Here is a 16,122-nt window from a genome sequence, read left to right on the forward strand (position 1 = left end):
CCCCCCTACGCTGTCACCAGATCCTTGGGTATTTTGACATCGCGTTCACCTCTGTCTTCACTGTCGAGATTGTCCTCAAGGTGAGTGAAGGCTGTAGGATAGCCTGGGTGAGCGGTGTCTACAGGCCAGGAAACAGACCTGACGTGGCTCCAACTTACACACGCTGCCCTCACTCAGAGGCCGGGTTGCAGGGAAAAGCAAGAGGAAAGCGGAGAACATCAGGGAAGGACTCACCAGACCCAGGAGAGCAGATGGGGTTGTTGCTCGTAAGCTGGGCAAGCAGGTGAGCAGGTGGCCAGGTGGGGACATGAAGTACAACCAACCTGCAGCCTGTGCACCTCTCAGCACCTCTCAGTGAGCACAACCCATCCCTATGAAGCCTTGGGCATTTTTCCCCCAGAGGGAAGGCACAGTTAGCCTAAGAATAGACCCAGGGAGCTGTGATTTGTTCCTAGAACTTTGTGACACATGACCTCTCCAGGAGTCCCCAGAGAAGTGACCTCCACCCTGGGTGGGTTTCTGGCAGCTCTGCCCTATCATGGCCCTCCCCCTCCTTACCCATAGCACATCACTGCTCTCCCATTCTCGGGCGGACACACGGAGTTCACACCGTTACCCTCACCACCGTAGAGGGTGTGGGAGGCAGAGGGAGGGCCCATCTGTGACTGAGACCCAGTAGCCCCAGCCTTCACCTTCATGACTGAAGAGGGGAGAGGGGGGCTTTGCAGGAAGAATAGCCCAGAGCAGCTGCAATATGAATTCAGAACAGTTCCTTACATCAGGGCCCTTGAATACTAAAGGAGTTGAGCAGAGGGACGGTGGCTTCCCTGAGGTCCCAGAGGGCTTCCTGGAGGTGGTGGCATTAGAGTTAGACCTTGAGGTTGGACAGGACTTCATTAGGGAGAGATAGCAGGGCCAGTCCGAGAGGACAGAACAACAGCACATGCATTGTGAGAAGGGGTTTGGGATGTGCTCAGAGAGGAGAAAGTGGTCCCTTTGGGCTGGGACATAGCACAGAACACACGGGAGGCCTGGCTTCAAAAGTCAGGAAGGCAAGTTGAGATGAAATCACCTTCAATGCCTGGAAAGGCTTTGAGCTCATCAGACTTCAAGGGTGTAATGTGTTGGTGCAAAGGGCCTGGGAGATTATCACAGAGCACAGGAAAGAAGCTGAGAGACCAGCGAGAAAGTGGGGCAACGGGGACAGGAGGGGTCAGGGGCCTGGTGAAGGTCTTCCAGTCCTTGCTGGGTTGTTCAGCCCAACTCAGCAATCCTCAGGGCAGAGGCGACTCCTGAAGAAGCCTTCTGGGGAGGAGGAATAGGCATTTCATCACGTTGTGCAGGGGAAAAGAGGGGCCGGGGCTTCCCCACTCTGTGGCCCCAGGGGACAGGAGACTGGGGCGCCCTATGGCCTCTGAGCAGAGAGATGAGCTCAGAGAGCCAAGTGTGGCATAGCAGCCCGGGAGAAGTCCTGTTTCCAGAACTGGGAGCAGAGAATGGGAGAAACAGCCCTGAGGACGCAGCAAGGAGTGGAGTGAAGGACAGAGACCCCTGGCAGCTATTTGTCTCAGCGAGTGCCTTGTGAGCAGACAGGTGGCTCTTGCCTCGAGAAACCCTTCTTTGTGGGGACAGGCCTGTTCCCAAGCCCCCCCCCACCCAGGATGCTGCCTCTGCCCCCAGATGACCACCTACGGTGCCTTCCTGCACAAGGGCTCCTTCTGCCGCAACTACTTCAACATCCTGGACCTGCTGGTGGTGGCCGTGTCACTCATCTCAATGGGACTCGAGTGAGCCAGGGGCAGGGGCCGGCCTGGGGAGGGGGGTCCCCTCCTCGGAGTGGAGCCCCACCCACTGCATGCTGATGGGCCCCAAGCTGCAAGGGGAGGGATTCTCAGGGCCGGGGATGGGGGTCCAGGGCCCCCAGGGGTGTCACCAACTGGACTGAAGGGGCGGTGCTCAGCGGGCAGAGCAGTGTCCTGGAAAGTAGGAGGGGATGCGGCGAGGAGAAGGCAGTCCTCCAGCAACTGTGGGGAGCACAGCCCCTACCTTTAGGGGGGCCCCAGTCTGATGGGAGAAACAGAGCCTGTAGCCAGCGGGGGAGGAGTCCCTTACCGTTAGCACGAGGCGGCTTTACCCTGGGGCAGAGCACACGGGCAGCCTACGGGAGGGTGGGGACGGTGGGAGGGCTTTCAGGTGGAGAGGCAGCAGATGAGGGGGGGCTAGGCCAGGCCAGAGCTAGCTGTCCTCAGCCCCCACCCCTCGGCTGCCCTCCCCCAGGTCCAGCGCCATCTCCGTGGTGAAAATCCTGAGGGTGCTGAGGGTGCTCAGACCCCTCCGGGCCATCAACAGAGCCAAAGGCCTGAAGGTGAGAGGGCGTGTGCAAGACCCCAGGAGCAGGAAAGAGGGGCTGCAAGGGCCTGACTCTAGAAACCTCAGCCCAGCGTGTGTTCCATCCCCTTTGCCAAATGGGAGTGGGGGGGAGGAGGATGAGGCTGGGCAGCCCTGTGTCCCCCAGGAACGTCTCTCTGCCTCCACCTAGCTGGGAGGTAGCAAGGGATAGCAAGGGTGGGATGGTGCCAACCCGGTCTCCCTCCGCAGCATGTGGTGCAGTGCGTGTTTGTGGCCATCCGCACCATCGGGAACATCGTCCTGGTCACCACCCTCCTGCAGTTCATGTTCGCCTGCATTGGCGTCCAGCTCTTCAAGGTGAGCCCCGCCAGCGCGAGGAAGCCTGCCTCCCTTCCCCAGCTCTGGGGCCAGCTGTCAGGCCAAGGCCAGAGCTGGTCTGTTCCCTGCCTCTAAGCAAAGGGAGCCCCAAACTGTGCAAACAGATGTCCTTGAGTGCACAGGGTTGTGAGGCTAAGCCATCTGGAGTCTGGATGCGGTTTCCTGGGTGATACCCCTCCCTGGCCCCCGTGGCTCTGCTGGCCGCCATGGCCATTGCACCTGCTGTCTTCCTGGCTCTCCGTGGCTTCTCCTTGAGGATGGAGGCCCCTCCCCTACCTGCCGGGCCCTGTGAGCACCCCTGCCACCCCTCCCATCCTGCCAAGCTTGTCTAAACATGCTCCTCACTCCAGCCCCGTCCACTCCACTTTCTTCAGTCAGCTAGGCTTCTGCACCCCATTCTCCCGGCTGCTATGTCTGGCATCATTCCTATCTACCAGGAGCCTCTGAGGGAGGGAGGCCATCATTCTAGTCTGGGAGCTGCCTCATTCTGTTCTCACCTTCCTGGGAGGACACAGCTCTGCAGTTCCTCTCTAGGAATCAGCCCTGCAAGGATGTCCCCTCCCACCCAGCTGATTTCTGGATGCCTCCGACTTTCACACAGAAATTGGTATCTGAGTACATTTCCCAACACCCTTGACACTGCCTCTCGCGACGCGATCTTCTCCTGCCCCCCGGAGCATGATAATCACGATGATGTCACCTCAGTCAGACTTAGGCAATGGCATCCTCTTACAATCATTCACTCATTCAACAACATTTATGGAGCATTTTCTCTGGGCCAGGGCCTCTGCTAAGGCTGAGAAGGGGTCAGGGGTCATGAAGCAAACCTCACAAGTCTCTCCCTGTGGGCAGGGAGCAGGCTTTGGGGGAGAGCAGTCAGGATGGGGTTCCCAGATGACCTGAAGGGAGATGGGTCCTGTGGGTTACTGTTCTGGAGTGGTGGAGGGGGCATCACCCAGGAAACCGCATTGAGATTGAGATAGCTGAGCCTCAAAACAGTGCTTACTGTGATCTGCGTGGGACCTTCTCCTAGCTCCAGCAGAGGGCTGCCTCCTTCCCTCACCCTCCTGGCCCCTTCACTGCCAGGCCAGGGGCCCTGGATCCTCCTGAGGGCAGAGTCTGTGTCTGACTCATCCCTGACCAGGGCATCCAGCCTGGGCCTGGCCTGTAGACAGCCCACAGGATACACTCCAAGGAATGAATAAGCAACCCCTTCCTTTGGCTCCTGTGTCCCTTCCAAGCAAGAGCAGCTGTCCTGCAAACCCCCAAACACCCCTTGTGTTTTAGTCTCTTATCAAAAGACCCCCAGCTACTGCCCATTCCGGTAATGGTCAGACATCAGTTCCAAGTGGCATTTTACCTCCCGTTTTCCCCCGCGGACCCTTGTCGCATGCATTCTGCATCACATCAAGAGTTTGCTTTCTATATGAAATTGAGTGTTTGGTTTCAAGTCCCCTCAAACTTGCCCGGTGGCAGGTATGTCCTCTCCCTGCTTCTCCCCCAATGTCACCTGCCTCCCCTGTGCTGGCCCTTCTGCTCCGGCGACTGGAAAGGGGGTGGGAAGAGTAGGCACCTGCAGTGGGTAGGACAGCTGTGACTTCGACTAGTCCCATGTCCTCGACCGAAGCACTTCCCTCAGGGGGCCTCTGAGGGAACCCGACCAGATTCCATGGATTTCAAACTTCATTTAGCCACACGAAGACCTAGCAATCAACTTGTTTTCTTCAAACAAACTGGGCACTGTGGGTGCCCAGCCTGTGATGTAGATAAAAAAAGAAACCACTCTGCCTGAAATCAGTAGAGGGGGGCACAGCGCTGGAGTCTGTTCAGGCCCTCGGGCAGGGGCGTGCTGGGACCCCTGTTCCACTTTGCACCATCATGGCCCAGTGGGCTCCATCCCTGTAGCTCTCATTCCCACAGCAGCCCTGTGGCCACCCCACTAGCAGGAGAGGGAAGGTGGGAGGTGGGGCAACCCTTCTTTTTGGTCTGTAATGGGGAGACCCCAAGAGGGCATCCTAAACAGTGGGGGACAGGGGTCTGCCTGAGGGAGGATCAGGGCCAAGCTGTATCCATATTCCCTTCCCCTCAGGCCCAGCCTGGGGCTTGCAGCCAAGGCTCCTGCTAAGGAACTGGCTTCCCAGCCTTGGGAGCCTCAGGCCTGGTGGGGAAGCCCACAGGGTAGCTGAGGGAACGGATGCCGGATGACGGGGAAGGAGAAAGACCATTCTGAGGCCCTGCCCCCTCTGAAAGAAAAAGGCTCCTCCTTCCACATGCCCTGCCTTCCCCTCTCCCTTCCACTAGTCACCTCCGTAGCCCATGGAATGATGTTTCCGTGACCATGTGTGTCCCTCCCTCCCTCCCTCCCTCCTTCTTGGGACACAGGGGAAGTTCTTCAGCTGCAATGACTTATCCAAGATGACGGAGAAGGAGTGCAGGTGGGCTGAGCGCTGCTGGCTGAAGGCACATGGTGGGACGGCCACTGGATGGGGGACCTTGTGTGAGGGGGACCTGGGCAACCTGAGCCCCTAGGCCCAGCAGGGGTGTCCTGAAGTGTCTTTCCTTGGATAACTGCGGTGAGGGAGTGCCCAGCAGTGTCTCCTCTGGTCCCCGATCTTGAACTTCATTTCTCCTGCGTGCTCACTGCCCAGGCCCAGAGGATGTGGGAGGGGAGGAGGCGGCCCGGCCTTGCACAGTGGAGTGACTGAGCCTCCCTACCTCAGGGGCTACTACTACGTGTACAAGGATGGGGACCCCACGCAGATGGAGCTGCGTCCACGCCAGTGGATACACAGCGATTTCCACTTTGACAATGTGCTTTCGGCCATGATGTCACTCTTCACGGTGTCCACCTTTGAGGGATGGCCTCAGTGAGTGAGGGCTGGGGCCTGGGTCCCACACGGGCATGGTGTGGGCAGTGCCAGGGAGCCATCTTGCCCTTCTGCAGCCCTCGCTGCGCTGTGATGCCAGGCCTGTGGTAAGCGCTCAACAGACCCACCAGCTTGGAGGGTTTGGAAGACTAGTATGTTGACTGGCCACCCCAAACACATCCTGACCTGGCGGTGCTGACAAAATGTCCCTCGTCCCCCAACAGGTGTAGGCCTCTCTGCCTGCATGGGGAGCCCTACTCGTTGATTAGGGTAGATGGGGCATCCCACTGAAAAGCGGTCCCTTTCCAGGACCTGTTCCAGCATTTTCTGGCATGGTCCTAATTTCCCTCCTTTCGCTTGATGGTTCAGAAAGCTCCCTTGGCTCCCCATGGCCAGTGGGGTAAAACCCAACCTTCCTGGACTGACACTCTGCCTCATCACCCCAGTCCAGCCCAGACTTTTCTCTGCCCATCCCAAGGCTACTTTACCAGGCCATAGACTCATACAAGGAGGACATGGGTCCTGTCTACAACAACCGGGTGGAGATGGCCATCTTCTTCATCATCTACATCATCCTCATTGCCTTCTTCATGATGAACATCTTTGTGGGCTTCGTCATCGTCACCTTCCAGGAGCAGGGGGAGACTGAGTACAAGAACTGTGAGCTGAACAAGAACCAGGTGCCTGGGCTGAGGTGGAGAGCGGAGCTCCAGCAGACCTTCTGCCAGCCTGAGCCCTAGGCTCTGGACTGTGAAAGTCCTGGGGCCAAGGATGACCCCAGAGCTTCCATTTCATGCCCAGACCCAGCCTCCACACACTCTACCCCATCTCTGACCCATCCCCAACATGAAGCAACACAAGTTGGTGGTGTGGGAGTCCGCTCATGAAACCCTCATCATGCCCCGAGGAGGCCCTTCAGAGCCCTGAGTGGGGCTAGGGCCATGTTTGAAATGGGCTGGGGGGGAACACAGGGGGAGCCCACGGGCCCACTGGGACTCTTCCCCTACACAGGCCAGCAGAGCCCATCGGCCACGAGCTCCTGGCCACAGCTGCTCCTGGCTGACCAGAATGCAGGGGGCCCTCCAGCCCATGCATGTGAGTGTGAGAGCGAGGGAGGGGCCCTCCGTGCTGACCCGCCCTCTGGTGTTGTGTCTCAGCGGCAGTGTGTGCAGTACGCCCTGAAGGCCCGCCCGCTGAGGTGCTACATCCCCAAAAACCCATACCAGTACCAGGTATGGTATGTCGTCACCTCCTCCTACTTCGAATACCTGATGTTTGCCCTCATCATGCTCAACACCATCTGCCTGGGCATGCAGGTAAGGGCCCCCGGCCCCCGGCCGACAAGGGTCTGATGGACCAGCACTGGGACAGGGCAGGTGGGTAGGGCAGGGTTCCTCTCTCTTGCCCCCCCACCTCCCCCCAAGATACTTTTCCTGGCACCTGCTAGGTGCCGTGGGGGAGAGAGAAGTGCCCTGGGCCCGGGCCTTGTTGCTAGGCACCCACCGGTTTATTAAGAAGGAATTCACACACACAAATAGCTACACAATTCTGTAAACAGGAGATGGCTAAGCAGAAGGACAAGGCAGCGTAGGAAGTAGAGAGTGCCTTCTCGGTTTATGTTCTGCTGTTGCAAATGTGGACGATGGAGTTGGTTGGCATTTTGGCTCCGGTCTCAAGAAAAATGGATTTAATATTCACAGAACAGGTGTCTCTGAGGAGTTGAGCATACTTTATATACAGTATCATAATCAGCAGCATTGTTAGCAAACCTTAATTAAGCATCGGATCCCGCCAGGCCTGTATAAATAGAATTGCGCAGCTAGGCTCCCTGAGACACACCCGGCTGCGGGACTCCGCATTGCCCTGTGATGAGGGCATGGAAAAGGAATCACGGAGCCAGCAGGCCCAGGTCCTACAGAGGATCGTGAGCAGTGGCTCAAGTTTGGGTCTGAACTGGGCACAGACTTAGGCAGTCCTGCCAAGACACGGTAGGGTGGGGGCAGCCACCAGATCCTTCTGAACTACCTGGGAAGGTTTTGTGGGAAAAGTGGGATTTTGTCAACTTTCCAAAAAGAGTAAGAGGTTCCTGGCAACTGTTATAAGGAAATAGATTGAAGGAGGATCACAGTGGTGGGGCACGGGGGCTGAGGTCCTTGCTTCGACTGCCTCGCCGTCACGGGGTAGGGGGCGGGGGGCAGTGTGCAGATAGTCAGCCTGGTGAGCTCAGCGGCCCACCAGTATACCAGCAGTTGCTGATAATACCAGCTCTAGAACCAATGATCTTCTCTCCTGGTCCTGTGCTCGGATGACTAGATGGAACCTGTCCCAGAGCCCTGCTGGGGGCCTCTCCTCCTGGCCGTCCCATAACAGATCTGGAAGTGAGCTCTGGCCTTGCAGCCCACGTGTGGACCAGCCTGCTCAGCAGGACTCTCGCCTCCTCCTTGCACCATCTCTTCGGGGGAGAGGGGGTCCATCAGACTTGGTGGAGTTCAGGGAATGGCTAAAGCAGGCACCTAGTATTCTGAGATTTAAAAGAAATTGGGCAGGAAGCCCGAGGAAGAGGATCGGGGGCGGCCTGGGAAGAGCATGGAGCTCTGGGATGCAGCCCGCAGAGCGGGGAAGCCGGGTCCTTGCAGCCCCCTCTCCTGTGCCTCTCCACAGCATTACAACCAGTCAGAGGAGATGAACCACATCTCGGACATCCTCAATGTGGCCTTCACCATCATCTTCACCCTGGAGATGGTCCTCAAGCTCATGGCGTTCAAGGCCAGGGTGAGCCCTGGGATACAGGACAAGATGAGCAGGTGGAGCCTGGCGGGATGGGGGTCTTCCCATGGAGCACCCCCACCCCAGTCGTGTTCTACTGAAGGGCTCCTTCGTCCAGCACTTCTGCTCCCACTCTGCTTACTCCTTGGCCCATTTCCACCTCCAAACACAGGGCACGCAAGATATTCAGGCTGCCAGAACTGGTGATGATAACAGGTGTTGGCTGCCTCTTTCCTGCGCCCTCTGTTGAGCGTGTCTTATGTGCCCTGCCTCCCCTTCAGCTTCTGAAGAAGAGGCCCAGGGCTGGGGGAGTATTTTGCTGTGTCTTTAGTTCCCCAGTCCACTCCCACTGCACCCAGCCCACATGGCCAGCCGCTGGCAGGTCCACACCATCGAGCCCCAGACAGGGCTTCGAGCTGGGGAGGATGAAAAAGAGTTCCCCATCCGGACCAGGACCCCGAATCCTGAGTTCTCAACCATTTTCTCCCTCCCCTCCAACCGCATCATGTTCTGGAGGGAGAGAAATACAGAGCCCAAGGGAGAGGAGGTAGCGGGGTGTGGGGGCATGAGGGAGCCCTGGTAGAAAGTTGAGCCACGTGCACCCCACCCTGGCCCGGCTTGGCCATTCTGTGTTACCTCGGCTGGGGGCCACCACCACCTGCTGGCCACCCAAACTCCTTCCCCCCTAAAGCTCACCCCCTGATTCTCCCATCACTGTCCTTCCAGGGCTATTTTGGAGACCCCTGGAATGTGTTTGACTTCTTGATTGTCATCGGCAGCATCATCGACGTCATCCTCAGTGAAATCGACGTGAGTATCAGGCAAACAGAGCCATCACTGGGGTGGGGTGCAGGCACTTGTTCGGTCCCCAGAAATGTGTGGGGTACCCACTGTGTGTGCAGCATGGCACCCTGGGGACTTACAAAGATGGAAATGCCAGGAGCCACAAGCCTACAGAACGGACAGATAACTCAGATTCCAGGCGGACATAACCCATGTGCCAGGCTGCCCAAGGCAAGAGCTGTTGTGGAAGGGAAAGGTCTTCTCTGGACGGAGTGGTCAGGGAAGGCTTCATGGAGGTGGCACAAACTGAAGTGGGTCCTGAAGGAAGGGGCGCTGGTGATTGGAGGCGGAGGGAAGAGCAAGCACCACACGCAGGCTGCTGTAGGAGGGGCACGGAGTAGGAGATAAATGAGTGAAGATTCAGGGCACTGAGAGGTCCTGTTTAGCAGAAGCACATGAGCATGCGGAGGAAGGGAGAGGGGGTACGACTAGAGAGGGAAGGGGTGGCAAGGGGGCCTTGAATTTTATGTAGCGGGCAATGGGAAGTCACAGGAGGTGTTTGAACCGAGCAGTAGAAGGATTAAAGCTATTCTTCTAAAAAATTAATCTAGAGGCAAGGGGCAAGAGGTAAGAATGATTAAAATGAGAGCGCCCAGTTAGGGAGTAGGTCATTTATTTACTTATTACATAATATTTGTCGAGTACCTCCTACCCATGCTAGAGATACAGCAATGAACAAGAACATGGGGGCAAGCAGACAATAAAAAAATCTCTAACATGGCGGGTAGGCCCAGTGTGTATTCCAAAGAAAAATAAAGCAGGATAAAAGCTTAGAAGGGAAGAGAATGAAGCGTTGGTGTCAGGAAGATATTTGAGTGACGACGTGAATAAAGCAAAGGAGTGAGCCATGTAGGTGTTGGGATAGTTGGGACAGAAAAACGAGTGAGTGCAAACGAGTGAGTTTGAGGGATTGCAGGAAACCCTCGTGGCTGGTGTGGAGAATGCTGGACATGAGTTCAGACACAGAAGGCCAGGGGCCAGATGGCTTAGTCCCTTGAAGGCCATGGTTACGATCTTGCATTTTATTCTGAGAGAGATGAGAGCCGTTTGGAGGGCTTAACCCTTGTCTGACTTTAGTTCTAAAAGGATCCCCCTGGCTGCTGTGTTGAGAGCAAGCTGTTGGGGACACGGGGCTGGCCCAGGGAGGGCAGTCAGGAGGGTGTTGTGATTGTCCATGAGAGGTGATGGTGACTTGGCAGCTAGCTGTGGATGTAGCAAGAATTGTGGCAATCTGTTTAGGAGGTTGCGCTGACAGAATTTGCACATGGCCTTGATTTAGAGTGAGAGAGATAAAACAAACTGAAGGTGACTGCAAGGATTTTTGTCCAAGGAATTGAGCTTCTGTTTACTGAGATATGGAAACTGCTAGAAAAGCAGGTGTGGGGCAGAAACCAAGATTTCTATTTTAGACATGGTAATTTAGGATGCTTACGAGGCATCTGGATGGAGACACCAAGTAGGCTGGGATTTATGAGTTGAGCTTAGAGGTTAGGGCAGGTTGGGGGTGTCTAAATTTGAAGATGGTATTTAAAGTCGTGGGGGAGGGACGACATCTGCTGAGAAGGGAGAAGGTATCTAGAGAGAAAGGGTCTGAAGGCTGAGCCCTGGAATGCTCCCATGTTTAGTGATTGGAGAGACGAGGAGGAACCAGCGAATGGACTGAGGAAGCATTGGCCGCTGCAGAGGCAGGCGAACCAAAAGAGAGTGGTGTCCTGAGATAAAGGACAACAGAAGAGTCGAGGAAGATGAGAGCCGAGCATTGATTTGATTTTGGCAATGGGAAGATCAAGGGGGACCTTGGCAAGAGCAGTTTCATTGGAATTATGGGGAAGAATGCCTGGTTGCAGTGGACCAGGGAGGGAGAGCAAAGAATGCAAAGAGGGGCAATTCCTTTAGGGTGTTTCTCTCTACAGAGAGAAATAGGATAGAGGCTGGGGGAGAATGTGGAGCCAAGGAGGGTTTCCTTGAAAATGGGAGAAATAGGGGTGCCTGGGTGGCTCAGTCGATAAGCGTCTGCCTTTGGCTCAGGTCATGATCTCAGGGTCCTGGGATCGGGCCCCGCATCGGGCTCCCTGCTCGACGGGAGGCCTGCTTCTCCCTCTCCCACTCCCTCTTGCTTGTGTTCCCTCTCTCGCTATCTCTCTCTCTGTCAAAAAAATAAATAAAATCTTTTAAAAAAAAAAGAAAAGAAAAGAAAATGGGAGAAATGACAGCATATCCTCAGGCTCTGCAAATATCTGGTTGTGAGGACGTAACTATAGGAGCAAAGCCTTTGAATAAATGAAAGTGTTTAAGACCCAGTGTCCCAGGGGAGAAGCTGGATTTAAGAAAGCCACAGTTCATCCATGGTAGCAAGAGGGGATGCAAAACAAATGGGCATGAAGCAATGAGAGTTGGGGCTCAGATGGCAGGCGAGGAACAGAAAATTTCAGAGGCAAGAGGATTTGGTGACCTGGAGCCACAGGAAGGAAGGAGTCAGGGTGACTCAGTACCTCCCAAAAAGAAAGACTTGGAGGGAGCACTCACCATGATTCTGTTCCAGTGCTGTGGGTTTGGGTGCTGGATACATAAGTGGAAATGGGTAGCGAGTGGTTGGAAATGCAGGAGAGGGGCTGAGTGTCGCTCTGCATCCATCAGGGGAGCAGCTCCAACCACAGGGGCTGGTGTCTGATGCACAGAAGTGATGGTCGAAGCCTTGGGTGGGACCAGCCAGCTGCGGAGTTGAGATTCCCGCAGAGTTCAAGCCAGCAAAGCCACTTGGTCTTCGATGACGAAGCCATCCATTGAGCAGGGTAGACTGTGGCGTCAAAGCCAATGATAAGGATGGAGCAGTCAGTGACCAGAAAGTGAGAAAAAATGGCCAAGCGCACAGGAAACAGCTTTTGCCAGGAGTTCAGTAGAGATAGTTGCTGCAAAGTGGAGGCGTGTTGATTAATTCAGGGAAAGGGAGACTACAGGCGGAGCCCGTGCAGAGGAGAAATCCACAATGTGAGAACAGATTGTTGAGGAAGGGATTATTTTCAGGGGTGACAGCAAAGGATACAAGTCAGACCACTGGAAGAGGAAGAGCGTGAGCAGAGGTCGTAAGAAGTGTGAAGGGTGCAAGGGAGCAGGGGGGTGGGGAGGAGGGAAGAGGGTGTTCACCCTGGGCAGCCACGGGAGTGTCCGAGGCAGCAGGCAGAATCTTCCACTGGAAGGGAGGACAGGACAGTGGGCATGAGGGTGGGAACTGACTCTTGAGGACTAGCCGATGTGATGAATCCATCTGCAGGAAGAATGATGGGGCTGGGGTGGGCCTAGTGAGCTCAGTTTCACCCTGGAGTCATGCTCGGTGGCCCGGGAGCTTGGGGAAAGGGACCAGACACCAGGTGTGGTCTTGAGGGCGGCACGTTGCATGGAGCATCTTAGTTCAAGCAAGGGCGTTGTCGAAATGGCAGGACAAGGGTCCAGGCTGAGCGGGGAGGCATATGGCCCCAGGAGCTGGACCAAGAGAAGTGGGGTGGAGGGGATGAGGCCCCCGGGGGTGGAGTGAGAAACAGCGCTGGGGCAGGCAGGAGGTTTCAGCCAGAGAGGTCTGTGTTTGAGATCTTCGAAGCCGGACTCTCCAGGCTGGCCTCCCTGCAGATTTGAAGCTCGGGTGGGGGGCGGGGTCACTGCAGGGTGAAAGAGGGGAGCAGGGGGCAGGGAAGAAGAGATCCAAGAATCAGAGGCTGAAATCAAAAGACGGCTGCCCTCTGGGCAGAGTGCCTGATGAGCTGTATCCCGGGAAGGGCATGGAGAAGAGCCCTCAGCCTTCTGAGGCTCCCTAACCATGGCCATGGTGGGCTTCTGTTCAGGGGTGGCTGGGGACTAGCCCCAAAGCCAGAGCCTCCCCCATGTAGAGGGCTTCCTTCTGAACTTCCTGCTGGCCCGATGATAAGCACTTCAGACTCTGCCAGCCCAGGGGTGAACCCTATGGTGGGTGGGGAGGTGAAGAGGATTGGCATTAGAGGCACCTGAGAGGGGTCAGGGTGGGGGGTGGACAGCTCAGGAAAAGTCTGGAGCCCGTGAGGAAGAAGCCCTCGGCCTGCGATTCCTTTAGGCTCAGCCCTGGCAGCAGCAGCACCTTCTGGGGACTTGGCTGCCTCGCAGACCGTCTGGGGGAGGGCTTGGCCTGGGAATCCTGTTCAGCCCCATGTACGGAAAGACAGTGACAGAACTCTGTCTGCTCAGATCCCGAGAGGGTGGGGCAGATGAAGGGCAGGGTGGGTCCTGGGCAAAACCAGTGTGCACATGTGTGTGCGTGGGTGTGTGGGTGTTGTATATTTCCATCTATGTTCAGTTTCCACTGGGGAGGGAATAGCATCCCAAAGGCCCCAGGGTTTGAAAGCAAAGTTAGGAGAACTCTAAAGAGCCAAAATAAACAGCCCAAATTAAAGGTAATTACTTCTTGAGGTTTGGGGTCCGTGTAGAGGAAACCTGGATAGATCAAAACAATTCTTTGGGGATGGAGGACCCAGAGGGTGTCGGTCATTATTTGATTTTTAGGAGCGGAGATACCAGTAATGTTTCCTTGAAGTCATGTTAAGGCTTTAAATTTAGATCTTGATTTCTATTCCTGACATACAAACCAGGGAGCAGACTAGGGCAACACTGTCTGTTAGAACTTTCGGCAATGATAGAAATCTTCTGCTCCATCCAGTACAGTAGCCGCTGGGCACTCGTGTCTTTTGGTCACTTGAAATGTGGCGAGTGCAAATTAACAAATGAAATTCTCGTTTGATTTAATTTTCACTGTAACTCAGAGAGCCACATGTGACTGGAAGCTACCATACGGGCAGCGCAGGTCTAGAACACTGGTGGTCATCCTTGGCTGCATATTAAAATGCCCTGGGATGCGTTGAAACGTCTGAAGCCAGGCCCATCCCCTAGAAGCTGACTAAATTGGCTTGGGTGGGGAACCCAGCAAAGGCATCTATTGAAGTTCTCCGTGGGATTCCGATATGCCGGCAGGCTTGAGAACCAGTGGCCCCGGGGGAAAGAGAATGTTGCTTGGTGGGGAAACCGGTGTACTGGGAACCGGTTCACCCACAAATAATGGCAAGATAAAACAATGACGTCCCCTGTCCCGTGACTCCAGGACAAGGGTTTCTCCTGAAAGGTGGCCTAAGAGAGAAGCTGAGTAAATAGGAAAAACTGCTGCTCGCACACGTGCAGCTCCTGTTCTTAAGAACCTGGCCACTGGGATGCAAGCCTTGGTCGCGCTCGCGGGCCAGGGGCAGAGAGACGTCTACAGCGGGCGGCTCAGACTCCCGCGGAGGGCCTTTGCCCCTGCAGGATGGGACTTCCATAAGGGCCTGGGCGGCCCTTCCACAAGGGAGCTGGCAGCCTCCTTGGACCCAGGGAGATACAGGGGTATGAGCCCACTCAGAGTGATGGGCCGGCACCATAATGTGTCCCCTCAGGGATGTGTCCCCAGCATCTCATAACCCAGACACACAGGAAGAACCTGGGCCCCTTGTCAGCTGTAGGCACGTCCCAGAGACAGGACGGGACCTGTCCCCGTCTGTTCTTCCCTCCCCTTCTTGCTCCCTTGTCCCCAGCCTGTTGCCTCACTGTCCCCACAGCTTGGTCCTCACACCCACCCACCGCCGCCCCTGATTGGCAGCCACCTGGGGTCTTCATCCCCTGCCGCTCTTTTTCTCTCTTTAACTCTTCTGTGTGTCCTTTCTGACGCCTCTCCTCACCTGCCCCCTCCCCCCGTGTCCCTCCTCCTCTCTCTCCTCCCCTGCCCCTCCCCTGGTCTCTTCTCTCCACAGACTTTCCTGGCCTCCAGCGGAGGACTGTATTGCCTGGGTGGAGGCTGCGGGAACGTTGTAATTCCGGGCTGCATGAGCCTGCCCCGCACGCCCGCCAGCTCTCCGCCCTGCAGCTTGCATGCTCAGGCCTGGCCATGGCTTTGCATGGGGTGGATCCGGCCAGAGGGCTTCCTTCCCTAGAGCAGGCGCCCTGGAGGGTTCGGGTGAGGGTGGGGGCGGGGGCCCTGTGGCAGAACGTGCATGGATGCAGTGGCTTTCTCAGAGCCCTGGGAGACGGGGTGAGGGGTCGCTCTGGCACCCTCCGTCCAGATGGGAGCATCCAGAGAGGACTGTGACTGCTAGCTGGTGCAGGACCTTAGTGACAGTTCGCTGACGCAAGGTCTCTGGGGACACAGGAAGCCTGGCAGGGCTCTCCCCTTCCAGAGTTATCCCGGTGTCTGAGGCTAGGCTTGCCTGGCTTAGGACAGCCATGTGCTGGGTGGGGTGGTGGAGTGGCCGTGTTGAATTGACGGGGACAGAGCACCCACGCTCTAGGGAAACTGCACTGAAAGTGTCCTCCGCTCAGTGGCAGCTTGAGGACGAGGTGAGATGAGGCAGGAGGCCCCAGAAGGACAGGCATTGGGCCTGGCTGCAGCCTCACTGGGCCCGGGGCCCAGTTCCTGCTGCCTGTCCTGAGAACGGGCTTAGCGTACTGCTTGGCCCACGTCCCTCCTTTTGGCCCAACAAGCCCAGAGCCCTGAGCCTGAGGAGGATTGGGCACTTAGTGCCCAGCAGGGGCCATGAGGTGGGGCTGGAGCTTCTCTCTGCCATGGACATCTCCCCGGCACACACACATTGTCCCTCCCACCCCGCCTGCTCCTTACCCCTCTGAGGTGCCACCTCCAGACTGACCTCTGGGGCTGCTGGCCCGCAGGACCCAGACGAGAGTGCCCGCATCTCCAGCGCCTTCTTTCGCCTGTTCCGGGTCATGAGGCTGATCAAGCTGCTGAGCCGGGCGGAGGGAGTGCGCACTCTACTGTGGACCTTCATCAAGTCCTTCCAGGTGTGCCTGCCCAGCCCTCCTGACCAGGGCCCAGGCCAGGTCGGCACGGAGGACCCAGAGAGGCTGTCGGGGACGTCCG

General features: G+C 56.6%; 1 protein-coding gene across 1 annotated transcript in view; it reads left to right on the forward strand.

Moving 5' to 3' along the window:
• CACNA1S (calcium voltage-gated channel subunit alpha1 S) overlaps positions 1–16,122 on the forward strand; it is a 67,974-nt gene that overhangs the window by 40,745 nt on the left and 11,107 nt on the right. Inside the window, exons 19-30 of the mRNA XM_021682480.1 lie at positions 21–80; positions 1,681–1,787; positions 2,278–2,365; positions 2,599–2,706; positions 5,110–5,162; positions 5,448–5,594; positions 6,073–6,274; positions 6,752–6,910; positions 8,256–8,366; positions 9,087–9,170; positions 15,002–15,058; positions 15,915–16,043. Coding sequence (XP_021538155.1) covers positions 21–80; positions 1,681–1,787; positions 2,278–2,365; positions 2,599–2,706; positions 5,110–5,162; positions 5,448–5,594; positions 6,073–6,274; positions 6,752–6,910; positions 8,256–8,366; positions 9,087–9,170; positions 15,002–15,058; positions 15,915–16,043 — 1,305 coding nt within the window. The remainder of the gene's footprint in view (positions 1–20; positions 81–1,680; positions 1,788–2,277; positions 2,366–2,598; positions 2,707–5,109; positions 5,163–5,447; positions 5,595–6,072; positions 6,275–6,751; positions 6,911–8,255; positions 8,367–9,086; positions 9,171–15,001; positions 15,059–15,914; positions 16,044–16,122) is intronic.

Source organism: Neomonachus schauinslandi, chromosome 6, assembly GCF_002201575.2.
Source record: "Neomonachus schauinslandi chromosome 6, ASM220157v2, whole genome shotgun sequence".
Classification (NCBI taxonomy): domain Eukaryota; kingdom Metazoa; phylum Chordata; class Mammalia; order Carnivora; family Phocidae; genus Neomonachus; species Neomonachus schauinslandi.